Source organism: Notolepis coatsorum (assembly GCF_963971535.1).
Source record: "Notolepis coatsorum genome assembly, chromosome: 4".
Lineage (NCBI taxonomy): Eukaryota > Metazoa > Chordata > Actinopteri > Aulopiformes > Paralepididae > Notolepis > Notolepis coatsorum.
The window spans coordinates 158,350,594-158,367,886 of record NC_140168.1 but is presented as its reverse complement, the minus strand read 5'-3'; the positions used below and the strand labels follow the sequence as shown (position 1 = coordinate 158,367,886).

General features: G+C 46.0%; 1 protein-coding gene across 1 annotated transcript in view; it reads left to right on the top strand.

The window, feature by feature from the left end:
- The window catches only part of cdh7a (cadherin 7a), a gene marked incomplete at both ends in the record, with an annotated part of 728,354 nt that overhangs the window by 278,148 nt on the left and 432,913 nt on the right, over positions 1 to 17,293 (top strand). Inside the window, one exon of the mRNA XM_084312150.1 lies at positions 9,233 to 9,420. Coding sequence (XP_084168276.1) covers positions 9,233 to 9,420 — 188 coding nt within the window. The remainder of the gene's footprint in view (positions 1 to 9,232; positions 9,421 to 17,293) is intronic.

Here is a 17,293-nt window from a genome sequence, read left to right as displayed (position 1 = left end):
TGAGTCGTGTCACTAACTTTTGTCTTTTTAGGAGGCTGACTCGTCATTATTTTATTAAGTGAATTATAATGCGACTTCAAGGGTGACCATATTGTGATTTTTTTTTAAAGAGGACACTGCCTTCAGCCTCAAGATACTTAATGAGACTTAACTGAGACACCAGTTAAGACATTCTGGAAAGATGTGACCCAACAATTATCAAAACTCGTATCTTGGAATATACCTGTACACCCCTCTGTATTACTATTGAATGATGTTTTTGAGTTTGCAGTAAATCCACAGCTAAAGAGATTGGTTTTATCGGGTATCACAGTAGCTAAAAAGCTGATCGCATCACGCTGGTTTCAACCGGAAAAAATTTGCCGGAAAGTTTGGTTTCTTACATATCTCGATGTGATTTATCAAGAAATATCTACAGCAAGAATTCTGGGTCTCAATGAATCCAAAATGTCAATGTGGTTAGAAGTGGTGGAGAGAATAAAAGCTAGCTTATAATGGTAGTGTCTGGTTAGGAGCGAGGGATAATGGAGGTACTAACCAAAGAGGGGTCCGGGAGGGGGGGGGTTCGAGCTGGAGCATATGTGTGTAGGTTTTTAGATAACAGGTATTAAGGGTATATCCTGTATAAGACATTGGTATAAATGGTAATTTCGTTGGATATACACTGTATATTAATGCTTGTGTATCTTATCGTGTGTTGTCATGTTTGTTTATGTGTGTTTAAAAAATAATAAAAAAAAAAAAAAAGGATACTTAATGATACTCAAAGTTTACTCAAAGATGCCTTATCATTATAATATATTTAAAGTATGCCTCCTCTGTATGGATATAAAATTATTGTTTATATTATTTTATATAACAAAATAATATCTCTCTATAACCAAAGTTACTCAACATGCTGTATTATGCCTAAAGTAATCTGACAAATCTCGAGAAAATAACAATCAACCTATGACAAAATAATATATATTTTCAAGTCTTACTGGACAAAATAAATAACAAGAAAAATATGAAGTAATGTTCTAAATAATACCTCTTCTGTATTAGAAAATCCAGCTTAAAAAATATATCTTTGTATCTTTTCAATGTAAATTATAAAACAGTAACCCCACAAAGATACTAATTTAAAAGTGCACTATGCAGTTTCAGATTTGTTGCATTAGTGTACTAAACTAATTTATTACACACATAATCCTTAGAATGATTGTATCATAACAAGCATTTTATCAAACCAAAACATCATTTTGAGGCATCAAAATAGTTTTCAATTATTTTCTTTCTCTCTGTATAGCTGCATGCAACTTTGCCATCAAACTCTTGCCTCGCACTGCTTTGTTTGTAATGTTTTTCTGTGTCCATGTGAGCTTTGAGATCGCCACCACTTTTATTAGACACAGAAACATATGGTCAAGCTTTGCATGCGTTGCACTCCGCTTCCAATTAGTCTCGACCGGGACGATAAATTGGGAATTTTCTCTGCAGTTAATCTGTAATGTACATTTTCGCGTTTGCACTGAGGAGCCAGCGATGCTGGTCCGATCTGTCCGCTTCCTCATCTGTTGTGTGTGTGAGTGCAGTAGCGCCGCCCACAAAGCACTGAAAGCGAGGCTTCTCTTGGTAACGTCACATGCAACAGGTTACCGTAGTATTCAATACTATCCACCTGCAGAACCCCAGATCCCCGCAGGCTGAGGACAGCCGCAGGCTGAGGATCCGCAGGCTGAGGACGCTCGCTTCCATTGGCTGATTTGGGTCACGTGACCGTCCCACCCAATGGCTGAATTGGAGTGTTGCACTGCGGGCATTGGCTGATTTGGGTCACGTTGCACTGCGGGATTGATTGATTGATTGATTGAAAACTTTATTAACAGATTGCAGAATTGTTATGGTTTGACACCGACCCCAAACGCAAACGGCACAGAGAGAGTATAGTTTCAGAGTTAGCCAAAAACTAGGGCTTGTTTATTTTACAGAGTAACAGAAAGAACTTGGTTGAGAACAGAAACAAACTGGGAAACAAGCATGTGAGGAATGTTGCTGCTCTGCAGCTTCTCCCGGGGGGGTTACGTTTGAGGAATCTGTCCGTGACGTCAGAGCCGCTCTGCAGAATCCTCCCTGCAGTACTCCGAGGTGGTAGCGGAACAGGGAGAGAGAGAGAGCGGGTTAGCTCAGTGAACAGTTGGGAACTGACAGGTGACAGGTGAAGTGACTTGTCCCAAACAGATAATCCAAGTGACAGAATCTTCGGTGTGAAACACACAGTGAGCAATGTCCAAACAATAATTCCAAGTGACAGAATCTTCGGTGTGAGACACACAGTGAGCAATGTCCAAACAAATATGAATCCCAATGAATATCCAAAACAGGCAAAAAGGGTGAGAGACAGTCTGAACGAAAAACAGGATCTCTTCAGTGTTTACACACACGAAAAATGATAGAGTCAAAAGACTGTCTTTCAAAAACTCACCAGAGCGCTGTGCGTGAAGCGAGCAGATCAAACAGGGCGAGCGCTTCGTAACGGGGAACGGGTTGTCCAAACGGAATACTCCTCGAGAGTCCTGGGAGGCAAAGCACAGGGAAAAGCAGGCGACGGAAGGAACGACAAATGCAGAGAATATATCAGAACGATCCAACAACATTAAATGGGGAATCAGGGTTTATAAAGCAAAAGGAATGCTTAATGACAAGCTGTGACAGCTGCGGGATGAGATTGACAAGCGTGTGGTTGGGGGAGCACCAATCAAACGGCATCTAAAGGAAGAAGCGTGTGGAGAGGAGAATGCAATTAATTAACCGAAATCTTAAAGGAACAGAGCGAGTGGGTGAGCAGCGGACCAATCATCACAGTACTTAAAGAAGCCCGTGGTGGGGAAAGAACCAAACCTCACAAGAATGGGTACACATGACCGCCACAGGCCCTGATTGATTGATTGAAAACTTTATTAACAGATTGTAGAATGGGTACAGTGACCGATTGATTGATTGATTGTTTGATTGATTGATTGATTGATTGATTGATTGATTGATTGATTGAAAACTTTATTAACAGATTGCAGAATGGGTACAGTGACGTCACAGGCCCGGATTGATTGATTGATTGATTGAAAACTTTATTAACAGATTGCAGAATGGGTACAGTGACGTCACAGGCCCGGATTGATTGATTGATTAATTGATTGATTGAAAACTTTATTAACAGATTGCAGAATGGGTACAGTGACGTCACAGGCCCGGATTGATTGATTGATTGATTGAAAACTTTATTAACAGATTGCAGAATGCAGTACAGCGCAATACACACAATTGTTAAGGGGATGCAGACCATGCAGTACTGTTACATTTGTGACATACAGTAAATATATACAAGGGGGAGGGAACTGTACATTTATGATGAATTGAAAATGGGGGACCCTGATGTAAACAAGACAAAAGTCTTTCTCTGGTCTGTGTATTGTTGAGCTGTACTGTACTGTACCCATTCTGCAATCTGTTAATAAACTTTTCAATCAATCAATCAATGGGTACAGTACAGTACAGCTCAATACACAATTGTTAAGGGGATGCAGCCCAGAGAAATACTTTCGTCTTGTTTACAGGGTCCCCCAATTTCAATTCATTCATCAGTCTTTCTCAGGTCTGCATCCTCTTAACAATTGTATGTATTGAGCTGTACTGTACTGTACCCATTCTGCAATCTGTTAATAAACTTTTCAATCAATCAATCAATCAATCAATCAATCAATCAATCAATCAATCAATCAATCTTGTACGAGGTGTTGCACCGCCACTCGGGACAATAAAACGGACCGGTCGCGAAGTCACTCCAGAAACGTGCAGAAACGATGCTTGCACTTCAACGTGATCGGGTCCCGATATGCATAACTACACAAAGGACAAGCCGCAGGGGTGTCCAAAGATGGCCCCATTTTGTCTACGTCTGTTCAGTGTTTATTATTATTATTTTTTGGTTCCTTTCCGCCGCTCCAAATCACGTGACCCAAATCAGCCAATGGAAGCGAGCGTCCTCAGTCTGCGGGTCCCCTCAGCCATTGGGTGCAACAACGGTCACGTGACCCAAATCAGCCAATGGAAGCGAGCGTCCTCAGCCTGCGGATCCTCAGCCTGCGGCTGTCCTCAGCCTGCGGGGATCTGGGGTTCTGCAGGTGGAAGCATCTCGTAGTATTCGGTGCAACGCACCAGTCAATTTAACTACATGCATATTTTACACAAACGTTTCTGTGCGCGACAGATTTCAGATGTGCGCGGGAGCGTTTTGCCATGTGCGCGCGCGCACGGGCGCACCTTAGGGGGAACATTGGTCTTGTGTATTCTTGGGTTAGGTCATTTACTGTACATTGGAGGGGGTTGGATTAGGACATTCACATGCACATCACTCGGCACTATAGGAAATGAATGACACACACGCGCGTGCACACACACACACACACACACACACACACACACACACACACACACACACACACACACACACACACACACACACACACACACACAGAGGCCAGGTCACAGCGGACCCACAGCCAATTAATTCATAATCAACACAGGCTCCAACTCAATATCAATAACCACGGCGCGCGTCGCCAACACACACTCACGTGCGCCGCGCGTCGCCAACACACACAGCTATTAAATATATAAAAAAAATATTTCACTCACCATTGAGACGTTACTTCTTACCAGGAAATAGTGTCCCTCCCATCTGATCACTTGTAAATGAAATCCATCCTTCGATATTTTCTGATGAAACAGTTGCAAATCCTGCAATGCAACAAACAGCAGTCTTTTGTGATCTAATCGGTCCTTCATTTGCATGAGGATGCTGTCGAAAACATTGTTCTGTTGATGCGGGACACACGTTCCATTTTCAGGACTGTCAGAGTCCGACAGGTGGTCACTCAGACAGTCACCCAGCGTCTTCGGCAGGTAACAAAACACTCCACTGGTAGCTGCGGTGGTAGCACTCCGGTAAACCCTCTTGGGCAGGTAACAAAACACTCCACTGGTAGCTGCGGTGGTAGCACTCCGGTAAACCCTCTTGGGCAGGTAACAAAACACTCCACTGGTAGCTGCGGTGGTAGCACTCCGGTAAACCCTCTTGGGCAGGTAACAAAACACTCCACTGGTAGCTGCGGTGGTAGCACTCCGGTAAACCCTCTTGGGCAGGTAACAAAACACTCCACTGGTAGCTGCGGTGGTAGCACTCCGGTAAACCCTCATGGGCAGGTAACAAAACACTCCACTGGTAGCTGCGGTGGTAGCACTTTAACTACATTAGCTACAACAAGTTAGCTTACAGACAGTCCAAGACGGCACGTTCACGTCAACTACACTACTTCAACTGAGATAAAAAATATATATATCATCAAACGATGCAGTGCACAATAAGTTGATGAAGTTCAACAATTGAATAAAGATCTTAAAATATGAATTATTATTATATTAGGCAAATTAATCTTTTCTTTTCTATGTCAGTCTCTTTCAAGGCAAATTGCACACGTGAGATGATGACAGAAAAATCTAGAACATATTGACGCCACAGTCCAGCTGCAGTTCCGTAGCATTAGCTGGCACCATTCTCTGATTGGATCTTAAGTTTGTCAACACAATGTGGCACGGCGTGAACGCCAATCAATCATGGCCTCACTACCCGCCTTTTTTAAACTCAAATACCCTACTTTGATTGGATAATTATATTCTTTGCAGTGAGTGATTGACAGCTGGCCATCAAATGTGTTATGGGATCAGGCCAGCTCAGAGCTGTCACTTGAAAATGTTTGAAGAAAAAATTATTCACTGGCATTGTTTTTTTCACAGTGGAAAACGTTTCTAATAAAAAATAATAATAAAAAAAAATAATAATAATAAATAAAAATATATATGTATATTAATAATAATATATATATATTTTTTCTGTATATTACTAGTGAAGCACTGCCTCACTAGTTGTCATGCAATAACCTCCACTGGTGTATGGGGACTATGTACACTTCATTACTTAGTGTACGGGGACTAGTTACTCTTCATTATAGTGTATGGGGACTAGTTACTCTTTGTTACAAAGTGTACAGGGACTAGTTACTCTTTGTTACATAGTGTATGGGGACTAGTTACTCTTTGTTACATAGTGTATGGGGACTAGTTACTCTTTATTACATAGTGTATGGGGACTAGTTACTCTTCAGAAGCTCAACAACAGCAGTCTGGGAGGTGGTTTAACTCTGTACACTCGCTGTATTTCCACTCCTGGTAATGATAGCTGGCAAAGAAGGAGGACATGTGGACACCGTTAGAAGCCAATAACTACAATTTACATACCATTTCCATTCGTCCATCCTTTCACTACAGTATTACTGAAGATGGATCAGTTTGCAAGCAGATTGGCAGTAAATATGATGATTCGGGCAACTCTGCTGGCGTTACAATTTTGTTCTCATCAAGACCTAGAAGATGGGAACGTTTACCTATAGCCATCTGTGCTTGCTACTCTGATGTACACAAAGTCATGGTATTTTCTAGCTGAACAATACATGTTTACAATTCATTGTGCTTTTCATAAAAAAAAAAGTAAAATCCAATATGTCTTAATTGGACTGTACCTTTAAGCATGACAGGGCAAATGAAATTGGCTAAGATGCAGGTCCACGGAAATGCCATCCCGTCGTTGCTTATACCAGCTTTGACAATATTTTTACTCCTTTGTATTTCATCGTTCATAATATATTCACACGAGGTGTCAGCATAGTGGATAACGGTTGATTTAATACATTGACGACACCCCAGAATGGGGTGGGGTGGGTGGGTGGGGGGGGGGGGTGATTGTCTGAGCAGCACCAAGAGAAGACATCCGCACATCCCCATTACATGTTTCAGGGGGTACTGGAGTGCAGTGACTCATAGAGGAGAGACATAAAGTAGAACACTGCATACCGCTTCTGATGCTCTGACCTGTGAACTGCACTTGGGAGTGTCTTAATCAGCTGTTGGGTTTCTTTTGAGTGTGTGACCTGAGAGCAAGGCCAGATTAAGAATTCAGAGGCCTCTGGGCCAGACTATTGTGGAGGCCCCCACACACACATACACGTGCACGCACGCACAGTGGCGTTTTTATATGTAAAACATGGCTACATACCAGGCAAACTACAGTAATCAAAATGACAGTAATCGTTGTTCGCAAATTCCGCACCACATATCAGGCATAGGCTACAGGTAAGCCTGCATTGTTAGTCGTGAAAGCAAATTAATCTGTCCACGCTGAATTAAACCCTCTATTTTCCTCAGACTTTCCTTTTTTTGGATTTATTCATGGTTAGCTTATAGTAGGGTCATCTGTGGCACTTCCGTGACCGTGGAGAGCGAAGGTCCGTTTCTCAATGGATTTGTCATCTAGGAGGGTTAATAAACAAATTTAGCTGGGGTGTATTTTTTTAAAAGGCGGGGAAAATTCGTGAGAGACCAAAATCCAAAATGGGTGCCGTGGAAATTTACTTTTTAATGGTTTGACCTACAATGATGCACAATACATGGTTTCAGAGCTTATTTTGATCAAGGAATACATATTTGGTGTTTATATCATTATTTGACCTATTGTTGACCTTCAAATGCAAGATGGCTGCCAATTTTGAGCTCCAAAATGGATTTTTTTCAAAATCGTCATAGAGCCTTCATATTAGGCTCTAATGAAAGCTCTGTTCATATTACTGGGGGGTCGGAAACTCAAGATTAGCACTTGCAGACGGCAGGGAGAGGCACGGGGTGTGACGTACTGTATATTTTAGTTAATGAAATATTTTTGTTGACAAAATATTTTAGTTGATGAAATATTTTTTCATTTCAGTGTCACAGTATGACATCGATCTCCAAAATAATAATAATACTAATAATAAAAAAAAAAAAAAAAAAAAAAAACGTAAAAAAACGTAAAAAAAAAAAAACACTAGAGGCCCACTAGAGGCCCACGGGCCGCGGCCCAAACGCTTATTGCTTATTCCCAGAGGAAGAGTACGCCCGAGTGCTTCGGCATTTTCCCTGATTGGCTGCGACACGCCCCGCGGCAGGCGCGGCAGCCGCAGAGCGGCAGAGCTTGCGGCAGAGCTTGCGGCATTATGTAGCCGTAATCCCAGATGATTTTCATTCGAAGCTTAGCTCAACTGGCAGCGCTGCGGTCCTGCGGTCCGTTGGTGACAAGTTCGAATCCCTTCAATTTTTTTTTTTTTTAACGTGCATTCTTTCGCCGGTTAAGTTTAGGCATTAAGGTTAAGGTTAAGGTTAGGCATTGTTTCGGAGTTGGTTAAGGTTAGAAGGGTTAAGTTTAGGCGCTGTTAAGGAGCTGGTTAAGGTTAGAGTTTGTCTTAGAGAATGGCAATATTCTTTCGGAGTTGGTTATGGTTAAGGTTAAGGTTAGGCATGGTTAAGGTTAAGGTTAGGCATTGTTTCGGAGTTGGTTATGGTTAGAAGGGTTAAGTTTAGGCGCTGTTAAGGAGCTGGTTAAGGTTAGAGTTTGTCTTAGAGAATGGCAATAGACAGCCTATTTCCGTGCTGCAGCCCGAGGCAATAGACAGCCTATTTCCGCGCTGCAGCTCTCTCGCGCTGCCGTGGTCACATGGGCGTCATGGCCAATCAGAGAAAACGCGGAAGCACGCAATGTACTCTTCCGCTGGGAATAAGCTACACGCGGCCCAAACGGCCCGGTCGTTAATCCGGCCCTGCCTGAGAGCCAGAGGAGTCTAGATTACGAGGAGATGGAGCACTGTTCTAGTTTTGGGAGGGATTTAAAGGAACACGCCAACAATTTGGGAAATGAGCTTACCGTCTTCTCCAGAGAGAGACAAGAAGATAGATACCAGTTTCTTCTCTGTGCGTTCAGTAGAAAGCTATCTCGCTGCACGTTAGCCTAGCTTAGCACAATGAATGGAAGCGGACATGGCCGGTTAGCCTAGGCATTGTCAAACTAACACCTCTCCCGAAGGCTAACCGGCCATATCCGCTTCCATTCATTGTGCTAAGCTAGGCTAACGTGCAGCGAGATAGCTTTCTACTGAACGCACAGAGAGGAAACTGGTATCTAGGCTTGTGTCACGTCCTCCGCTCACGTTACACAAAGCTTTTGAGTTACATTTAGTCTTGAATAGTCTCAGAGGTGGGTGTCAATCAAACGCTCTTTTATAACAACTACACCCACACTGACGACGGCCTCTTTCTCTCCGTCTCGTAGAGAGCTATCAGTTCACGGTGCGCGAGTCTCTGCCGGTGGCTGCCGTGGTGGCCAAGGTGAAGGCGCTGGACTCAGACGTCGGCCCGAACGCGGAGATGGATTACAGGATCGTGGACGGGGACGGCCTCGGAACGTTCCGGATAGTCACGGACCGAGACACCCAGGAGGGACTGGTCACTCTGCAGAAGGTACTGTTGTGTGCGTCGTCTAATTGCCTCCTAAAAGGGGAACTACGGCCAATTTAAAGGTCAATTTAAAGGTCACGTATTGTGGGAAAACTCACATTTTCAGTCTTGTGCACATAATTAATTAATTTGTTACATTTATATCGCGCTTTTATATAGACTCAAAGCACTCCCCACAACATAGGGTGGAAATCAGTGGCGGCTGCTGACCAAATTTCTTGGTGAAGCACAAAATTATTATATTATATTATATATTAAATTATCCCCAACGCTGCAACACCCCCATTCCTCCCAGGTGTCAGGCTCCTCATTCGCTTCCATTCATTTTGGGGACCATGTTTAAATATCATATTTCTGAAGTATAAACAAACTATACTGCTGTGACGATTTCAATAAAACAGACCATTCTGAGTCAATGGTACAGCAAAACTGTACATTGGCATATTGGTAAACATATCGGTCAATCCCATTGTCCCGTGGGATTATGCCCCCCCCCTCCCTTCGGCGATATTAATATTTGATTAGAAACGCAAGCAAGGCTTGCCGCGACTCATGTGGTCCTTGGGCTACCTTATTATTACACATGCAAGGCTGATACGATGGGAGTAGGTGAAACACAGTTTGCAGCAAGAGAACGGAATGGAGGGGCAGAGACGGCAGAATACGTGTAAACAAACTTTACTGACACGACAGTACGTTACCAACGAGAACATAAACGGTAAGCCGAGCAGGCGCAAGAGGACGACAGAGTTGTAAAACAAGGAAAATAAACAATAACAAAACAAAAGACTAAGTACTCACAAGCGCAAATTACAAACAGCAAGGCACGGGGGAACACAGGAGAGACGGCGAGCAGGATGACACTGAGGACTAGGAGGATACTGAGACAATGACGCCACAAGGAAGTCAGTAACAAGCAGACCTTAAATACTACCACTGATTGTAACGACTGACAGCTGGCGAGACCAGGCAATAATGCAAACAGACAACATCTGGTAAACACACTAGGAATACACCAACTAGACACAGAAAACATAATCAAACATAACAACCAGACAGGGAGACGACATCACACACACACAGGGATGGCCCAAGATAACAAATAGTTAGATATTAGTTCTATTACTTGGAACCAAAACAAGATGGCCGCCTGTACCATCAGGCTAGTCTGGCCACTAGAGGGTAGGAGACCAATGTTAGGCAGAGAGCCAATGTTGGATGGAGGGCATTGCCCAAAGTTAGGTGGAGAGCACTGCCCAATGTTCCCATCCTGCCCCGTCCCGCCAGGACCGGGCCTAGGATCGTGACACAAGGCCACAGCGGGCCAATGACTTCTGACGTATAAACAAACTATACTGCAGTGACGATTTCAATTAAACAGACCATTCTGAGTCAATGGTACAGCAAAACTGTACATTGGAATATTGGTAAACATATCGGTCAATCCCATTGTCCCGTGGGATTATGCCCCCTCCCCGCGGCGATATTAATATTTGATTAGAAACGCAAGCGAGGCTTGCCGCGACTCATGTGGTCCTTGGGCTACCTTATTATTACACACGCAAGGCCACAGCGGGCCAATGAATTCATAATCACTGTAAAATATATATATATATATATATTTTAAATGCACTCACCACACAACAGCCAAAGCAGTGACCGATCTCATCTTCCATTGAATATTGCAGCTTCCTTCCTTAGAACACTGACGCCAGTCCAGCTGCAGCTGCGCAGGTACGAACTGGCATTGCCAGGCATTCTGATTGGAGTTCAAGGTTGTCAATTCAATGGCAAGAGCTTAGATGCACGGACCGGGCTTAGATGACGTTAATAGCCTATTTAGATTGGCTATTATATTATCCCGGTCAGCCCGTGCAGGGAAAGTTGCACCAGAGTGATTAACAGCTAGCCATTACTGACTGCAGTGCAGGCCTGATCAGAGAGCTCAGAGCTGTCACTTTTGGCCATTTTTGAAGAAAAAAATTATTCACTGGAATTTTTTTTACAGATGAAAACATTTATAAAAAAATTAATAATAATAATAATAATTAAAAAATATATATACATACAAATATATATTACATATATATATATATATATATATATATATATATATATATATATATATATATATATATATATATATATATATATATATATATATATATATATGTAAATTATTAATAATTATGAATTATGAGTGAATTTGTGTTTCACATGTTGTCATGGAATAACCTCCACTGGTGGAAATGGCCTCCTTCAACAACACTGGTAGCACCCAACCTTGTGGCTTACGCAAGCTCAATGGCTGCCATACGCTGGCACCAGGCACACATCACACTACACAATGACTACCATACACTGACACCAGGCACACATCACACTACACGATGACTACCATACACTGACACCAGGCACACATCACACTACACAATGACTACCATACACTAGGGTGACCAAACGTCCTCTTTTGCCCGGACATGTCCTCTTTTCACGCCCTGTCCGGGGCGTCCGGGGGGAGGGTTTATAAATTCATGGAAATGTCCGGGGTTTCATTGTTTTTCAGTTTCAGTTTCAGTTTCACGGCCCTTTGCGAGCATCTGAAGGCTCGGAACTGCATTTTTCGCCGAACATATAAATTACCGAATTAAAGCGATTTTCGTTGCCGTTCAAATGCCATCTTCATCGCCAAAATCCGTGCCTCGGTTCTCCAGTTACATGCCGATATGTCAGGTGTGCAACTTTTTACATGGCGCGGCAGATGATCACCCCGGACTGCATGCAGCTGCAGAGCCGCAGAGCCGCTGTGAGGGCCGCTCAGCAGCGCCACCCACCCAATGGCTGAATTGCCAATGGCTGAATTGGAGTATTGTGTATTGTGGCCGGTTAGCCTAGGCATTGTCCAACTAACACCTCTCCCGAAGGCTAACCGGCATTGTCCGCTTCCATTCATTGTGTAAGCTAGGTTAACGTGCAGCCAGAAAACGATAAGCTAATTTCCCAAAATGTTGGCGTGTTCCTTTAAGAATTCATACATATTATTCCTATGGTCTAAGACAGTCCAAAAATATTAGCGATCCCAAACAACTCTATACCAAACCCCAAAACTAGAGCTGAAACTCATTATGTCATGTCATCAGGTATAAAGTCTGAAGCTGCTCCATAGACAATGCATTGGTAAAGAAGGTATAGATGACACTGACAGCCCCCAGGGAATGTTTTACGGGTACATTTTCGCACAACACTACTGTTACAAAGGGTCAGATTAAACCGAATATATATATTTATTGCTTGAGATCCCATGTATACTATTTGTATATCGTTTGATATCCCTTGTATATTCTTTGTACATATACACGGAATATCCCTTTACCTAGTACAGGCCAGACCATAATATTCGTTCTCCTATTGGACAGCGATCCCCTAGGCACCACGGCCATACCCCCCAATGTCTAGTTCAAAGTCACCGCCAAAGACATGCCTGGACATGACCGGCTCTGCGCAAGAATACGAGACAGAAATGAGGCTGGTACTAGATTGTTCACCTAACGTATAAATACGGCGCAGGTGAATACAGCAGTATGTTAACCAATAAGTTGAAGCCTTAAATAGAGCCTTGAGACCGCTTGCGAATTGATAGCTGAAGTGTCAGAGTTTAACGCTGTATCGTCGAGTTCGACCTATTCTATTATTTAAGTAATAGTCTATTATGTATAGTGTATAGTGCGGCTACCGTTCTACAGTGACCAGCATTACCAACGCTTCCTCGTACCGAGCTAGTGTGCTTATCCAGGCTGGGCGGCTTAACCTGGTGCCGTCATCCGAGGAGCCCTAGACGAGAACCGTGTGGATATGTACACTCGATAACCTACACCGGCGACTACAGAGCCCTTTTCGGCTGGATTATATTTGCTTTGGTCCTGTAGCTGATGGAGCGGAGAATCGTCTACACCCACAATTGTGTGGGATTTACCCTGTGAGGAGCAACGTCGAGCCCGCCTCTAGGACGCCTGAGGCTGGCTAGCTTTCTTCCATGCGGCACTGCATACCGGAGAATAGCTGTTGTTCGTCTGCGGATCAAGAGATTATTGCACTGTCTCCTGTACCTGGAGTCTCCTTATTCCTCGTTGACCCAGACTTTCGTTACCGACAAATCCTCTCCCCTGCTGGCCTACAACCGGAGGGACCCTATTAGTATCTCCAGCTGCCCTACTAGTGTACCATATATATATAATTCTTATGATACAGGTGGTATTAATTATCTCCTGCGTAACATGCTCATGGACTTACGCTCTTGACCTATTCATGCACATTCTTCGCCTTACAAGCGCAATTCTCAATATTGATAAGTAAAGTAATGTAAGATAATCTTCGTGCTGCTAATAAATATTCTTCTAAACGAGTATTTGTGTGAAACCGTGTTATTGTGGATGTGTTCATCACATATACCTGTGTACTGTATGGCCAGTAGTAATGTACATAACGCAGTAGTGGTTTAATGATACCATACTTATTAATACAGTCAGGGAATTGTACCCCTCAGTTACAATTGGTCCTTCGAGCCGGAGGGTAATTAGCGTAATATTAATATAATATTAATATTGACATGGCCAGCGGTGAACACTCCACAAACGGCTCTCCTAAGCTAGAACGCCCGACGCGCAGATGGCAGCCACCTTCTTACCTAGAGGACTACGCTGCCAGTCTACTACCTTGCTTTATACAGACGTTAAACGCGGAAAAAGCGGATAGTAAAAGTATGTCAAACCCTACCGACCAGGCGACCCCGCCAGTAGAGACCCTAGTGGGTTCTAACGTAACTGACCAAGCTCACGGGGGGGACCAGGAGGGACCTGACATGACTTTACCCCCCGCCAACGTCAACGAGGTAGTCCCCGGAGAGCTCCAGGATAAAGAAAGCCCTCCAGGGACGGAACCCGACCCACTACCAGAAGAGACGCACACCCAGGAGATGGACCTCCTCGGAGCGCGACAGGAGAACGGATCTCCAACGAGCACTGCCAGAAGCCGATCACCTCCGCCTGTGTCTTCCCCCAGCGAAGCGGACAAGATGCTGGCGCAGGCACTCATCGCCACCCTGGCAGCCTCCACCGAACGCGATCGACTTCAAGCGCAACAGACGAGCGAGCGCGAACAAGCTGCAGACCAACGAGAGCGCCTTCACGCGCAACTCCAAGCGCAAGCCCTCAGTGAACGCGAACATTCTGCAACCGAGCGAGAGCGCTTCCAGGCGCAACAAAGGAGTGAAGACGACCGCATAAGACTGGAGACCAGACGCCTTCAGACGGAAGAAAACATTGAAAGAAGCCGCGCCGATGCACAGTGCGCCGCCGCCAATGCACAGCGCGACGCCGCCCATGCCAGCGCCAATGCACAGCGCGACGCCGCCAATGCACAGCGCAACGCCGCCCATGCCAGCGCCAATCCACAGCGCGACGCCGCCAATGCCCAGCGCGAAGCAGTGCGCGACGCCGCCCATGCCCAGCGCGAGGCAGAGCGCGACCGGCTGCAGGCGCAGATGATGGACAAATTGATTGCCATGGCGACACCCCCTCTCTCCGCACGGAGCTCCCGGAGATCATCACGACAAGGGTCTAGGGCACATTCCCCTACCTGACCAAGTGACCCGGGACCCCGCCAACAGGAGGATCCTGTCCACGTCTCCAAACCCCCTCCCTGGCCGGTCCATACGAGACCCAGCAACCGGGAAGAACCGGCCTACGTCGCAGAGAGACTGACTAGAAGACTCCAGGACTTAGCAGAGGAAAAGGAAGAGGAAGAGGAGGAATGTCAAGCCGACCAGCAGCAACGTACTCTGGACCAGGAGGCCCAGTACAGCCCCGACCAGCAGCAACGTACTCTGGACCAGGAGGCCCAGTACAGCCCAGACGTCAGCCCCGAGTCACTGCGCTACAAACCCCCGACTCAACTCACGGGTGAGTTTGACGCACCGCCAGCCCCGAGGAACAGCACCTGGGTACCCGGGCTTCGGTACCCACCAAGTACCAGCCCACGAGGACACGTACGGGGAGACTCGCCCAGGAGGCCTCTCCCCCAACGCTCACCGATGTGCCAGCCATCCATGGCATCGTACCTTGGCACACCGACGTTCCCGGACTTCACACACGAGAACAGAGCACAGTACACAGAGCTACGAATGTGCTTAGAGACAATGATGTCCGATGTCCCCGATGAGACGTACAAGTATGCTATCCTACTCAAGCACCTGAAGGTGCCCAGAGCGCATAATATAGCGCTGGCATATTCCAACTCAAGTACCCCATACACCGCGGCTCTAGTAGCCCTCGACCAACGTTATGGACGCATATGGGACTACGTGATACAAGAGATAAGAGACATCGACTGTCTCCCCCCAGCCAGAGACAACAGAGCATTAGATGACCTCTCTATCAAGGTACAGTCCCTGGTAGGGATGCTGGGGTCCCAAAAGGAAAAAGGGATATACGAACTGTACGCTAACTCTAATGTAGAAAGGATATTAGAGAAGCTCCCTCCCACCCGACAAGAGCGTTTTCGGCGGCAGAGAGACCACCGTGACCCCAACGGCCCAGAGGCATCCCTCCTAGACTTATCTGATTTCCTCGCCAGGGAGGTCAGCAGCCTACGACTGGACACGTTCGTATGGAGTGGACCAAGCCCAAGACCAGGACCTCGGGGATCAAATGATAACCGCCGGTCGGTGACCGTTATGCACCAAGCCGAATCAGTACCGCAGCACAAGAACCACAACACCCCCTCGACGAAAGAGGAGTGGAAGATTGAATGCCAGTACTGTGAAGGGGAACATCGGCTGTATCAATGCGACACTTTCGGGAAGCTGACCACGGACGAGGTGAGTCAGTGGATCAAGGACCACCGCCGCTGCTTCCGCTGCGCGCGCAGCCATATGGCAGCCGAGTGCAGCTTGAAGAAGAAGTGCAGCAGGTGCGGCGGTGCCCACTTGGAGGTCCTACATGACATCAACAGGCGTCCGCCAGGACAACAAAGTGGGCCCGTCACGGTAATGTACCAGGCCGAGGCGGTGGCACCAGTACCAAAGATCCACCAGACCGCTCCCTGGTGTACCGACTGCTACAGCAGACACTGGGAGTCACGGTGCTACTCGGACGACCGCGAGTCGGCACCACTCCAGAAGATCCAAAGCAACGGACCAACAGGAGTGCTCCACATTGACCAGCATAGCGGGACCCCCCGAGTGCTCATCAAAGTGGTCAGAGTGCTCCTGAGCTACAAGGACAAGGTCCTGGACACTTACGCCGTCCTGGACGATGGGTCTGAAAAGACTCTCCTCCTCGCTTCCGCCGCAGCCCAGTTGGGCCTGCGGGGTGCCAAAGGTACCATGACAATATGCACCATCAGAAGAGACCAGAAGACCATAAAGGGTGAAAAGGTCTCCTTCAAGATAGCAGCGGTGGACCAGCCCGAGAAGCAGTATAGTATTACCAACGTCTTCACCAGCCACGACATAGGCCTATCACAGTACACCTACCCCATCCCACAGCTGATGGCGAAGTATGTGCACCTACGTCAACTACCTATACCGCTTATCGACGGCGCCACACCGACCCTGCTCATCGGCTCCGACCACGCGGACCTCATTCTCCCAATTGAGGCGGCCCACATCGGACCCAAAGGATGCCCAGTCGCGGTTCAGACCCGACTGGGGTGGACGCTCCAGGGCCCCCTCTACGGACTTGACAGTCAACCCACGTCTACACGCTGCCTACACACAAAGGCGAGCGACACCGGCCACTCCCTCGTACAGCCCGTTGAGAGGCTATTGACATTAAGCGAGAGGCCTGTGAGAGAACCGTGGGCACAAGAGGGAGTTCGG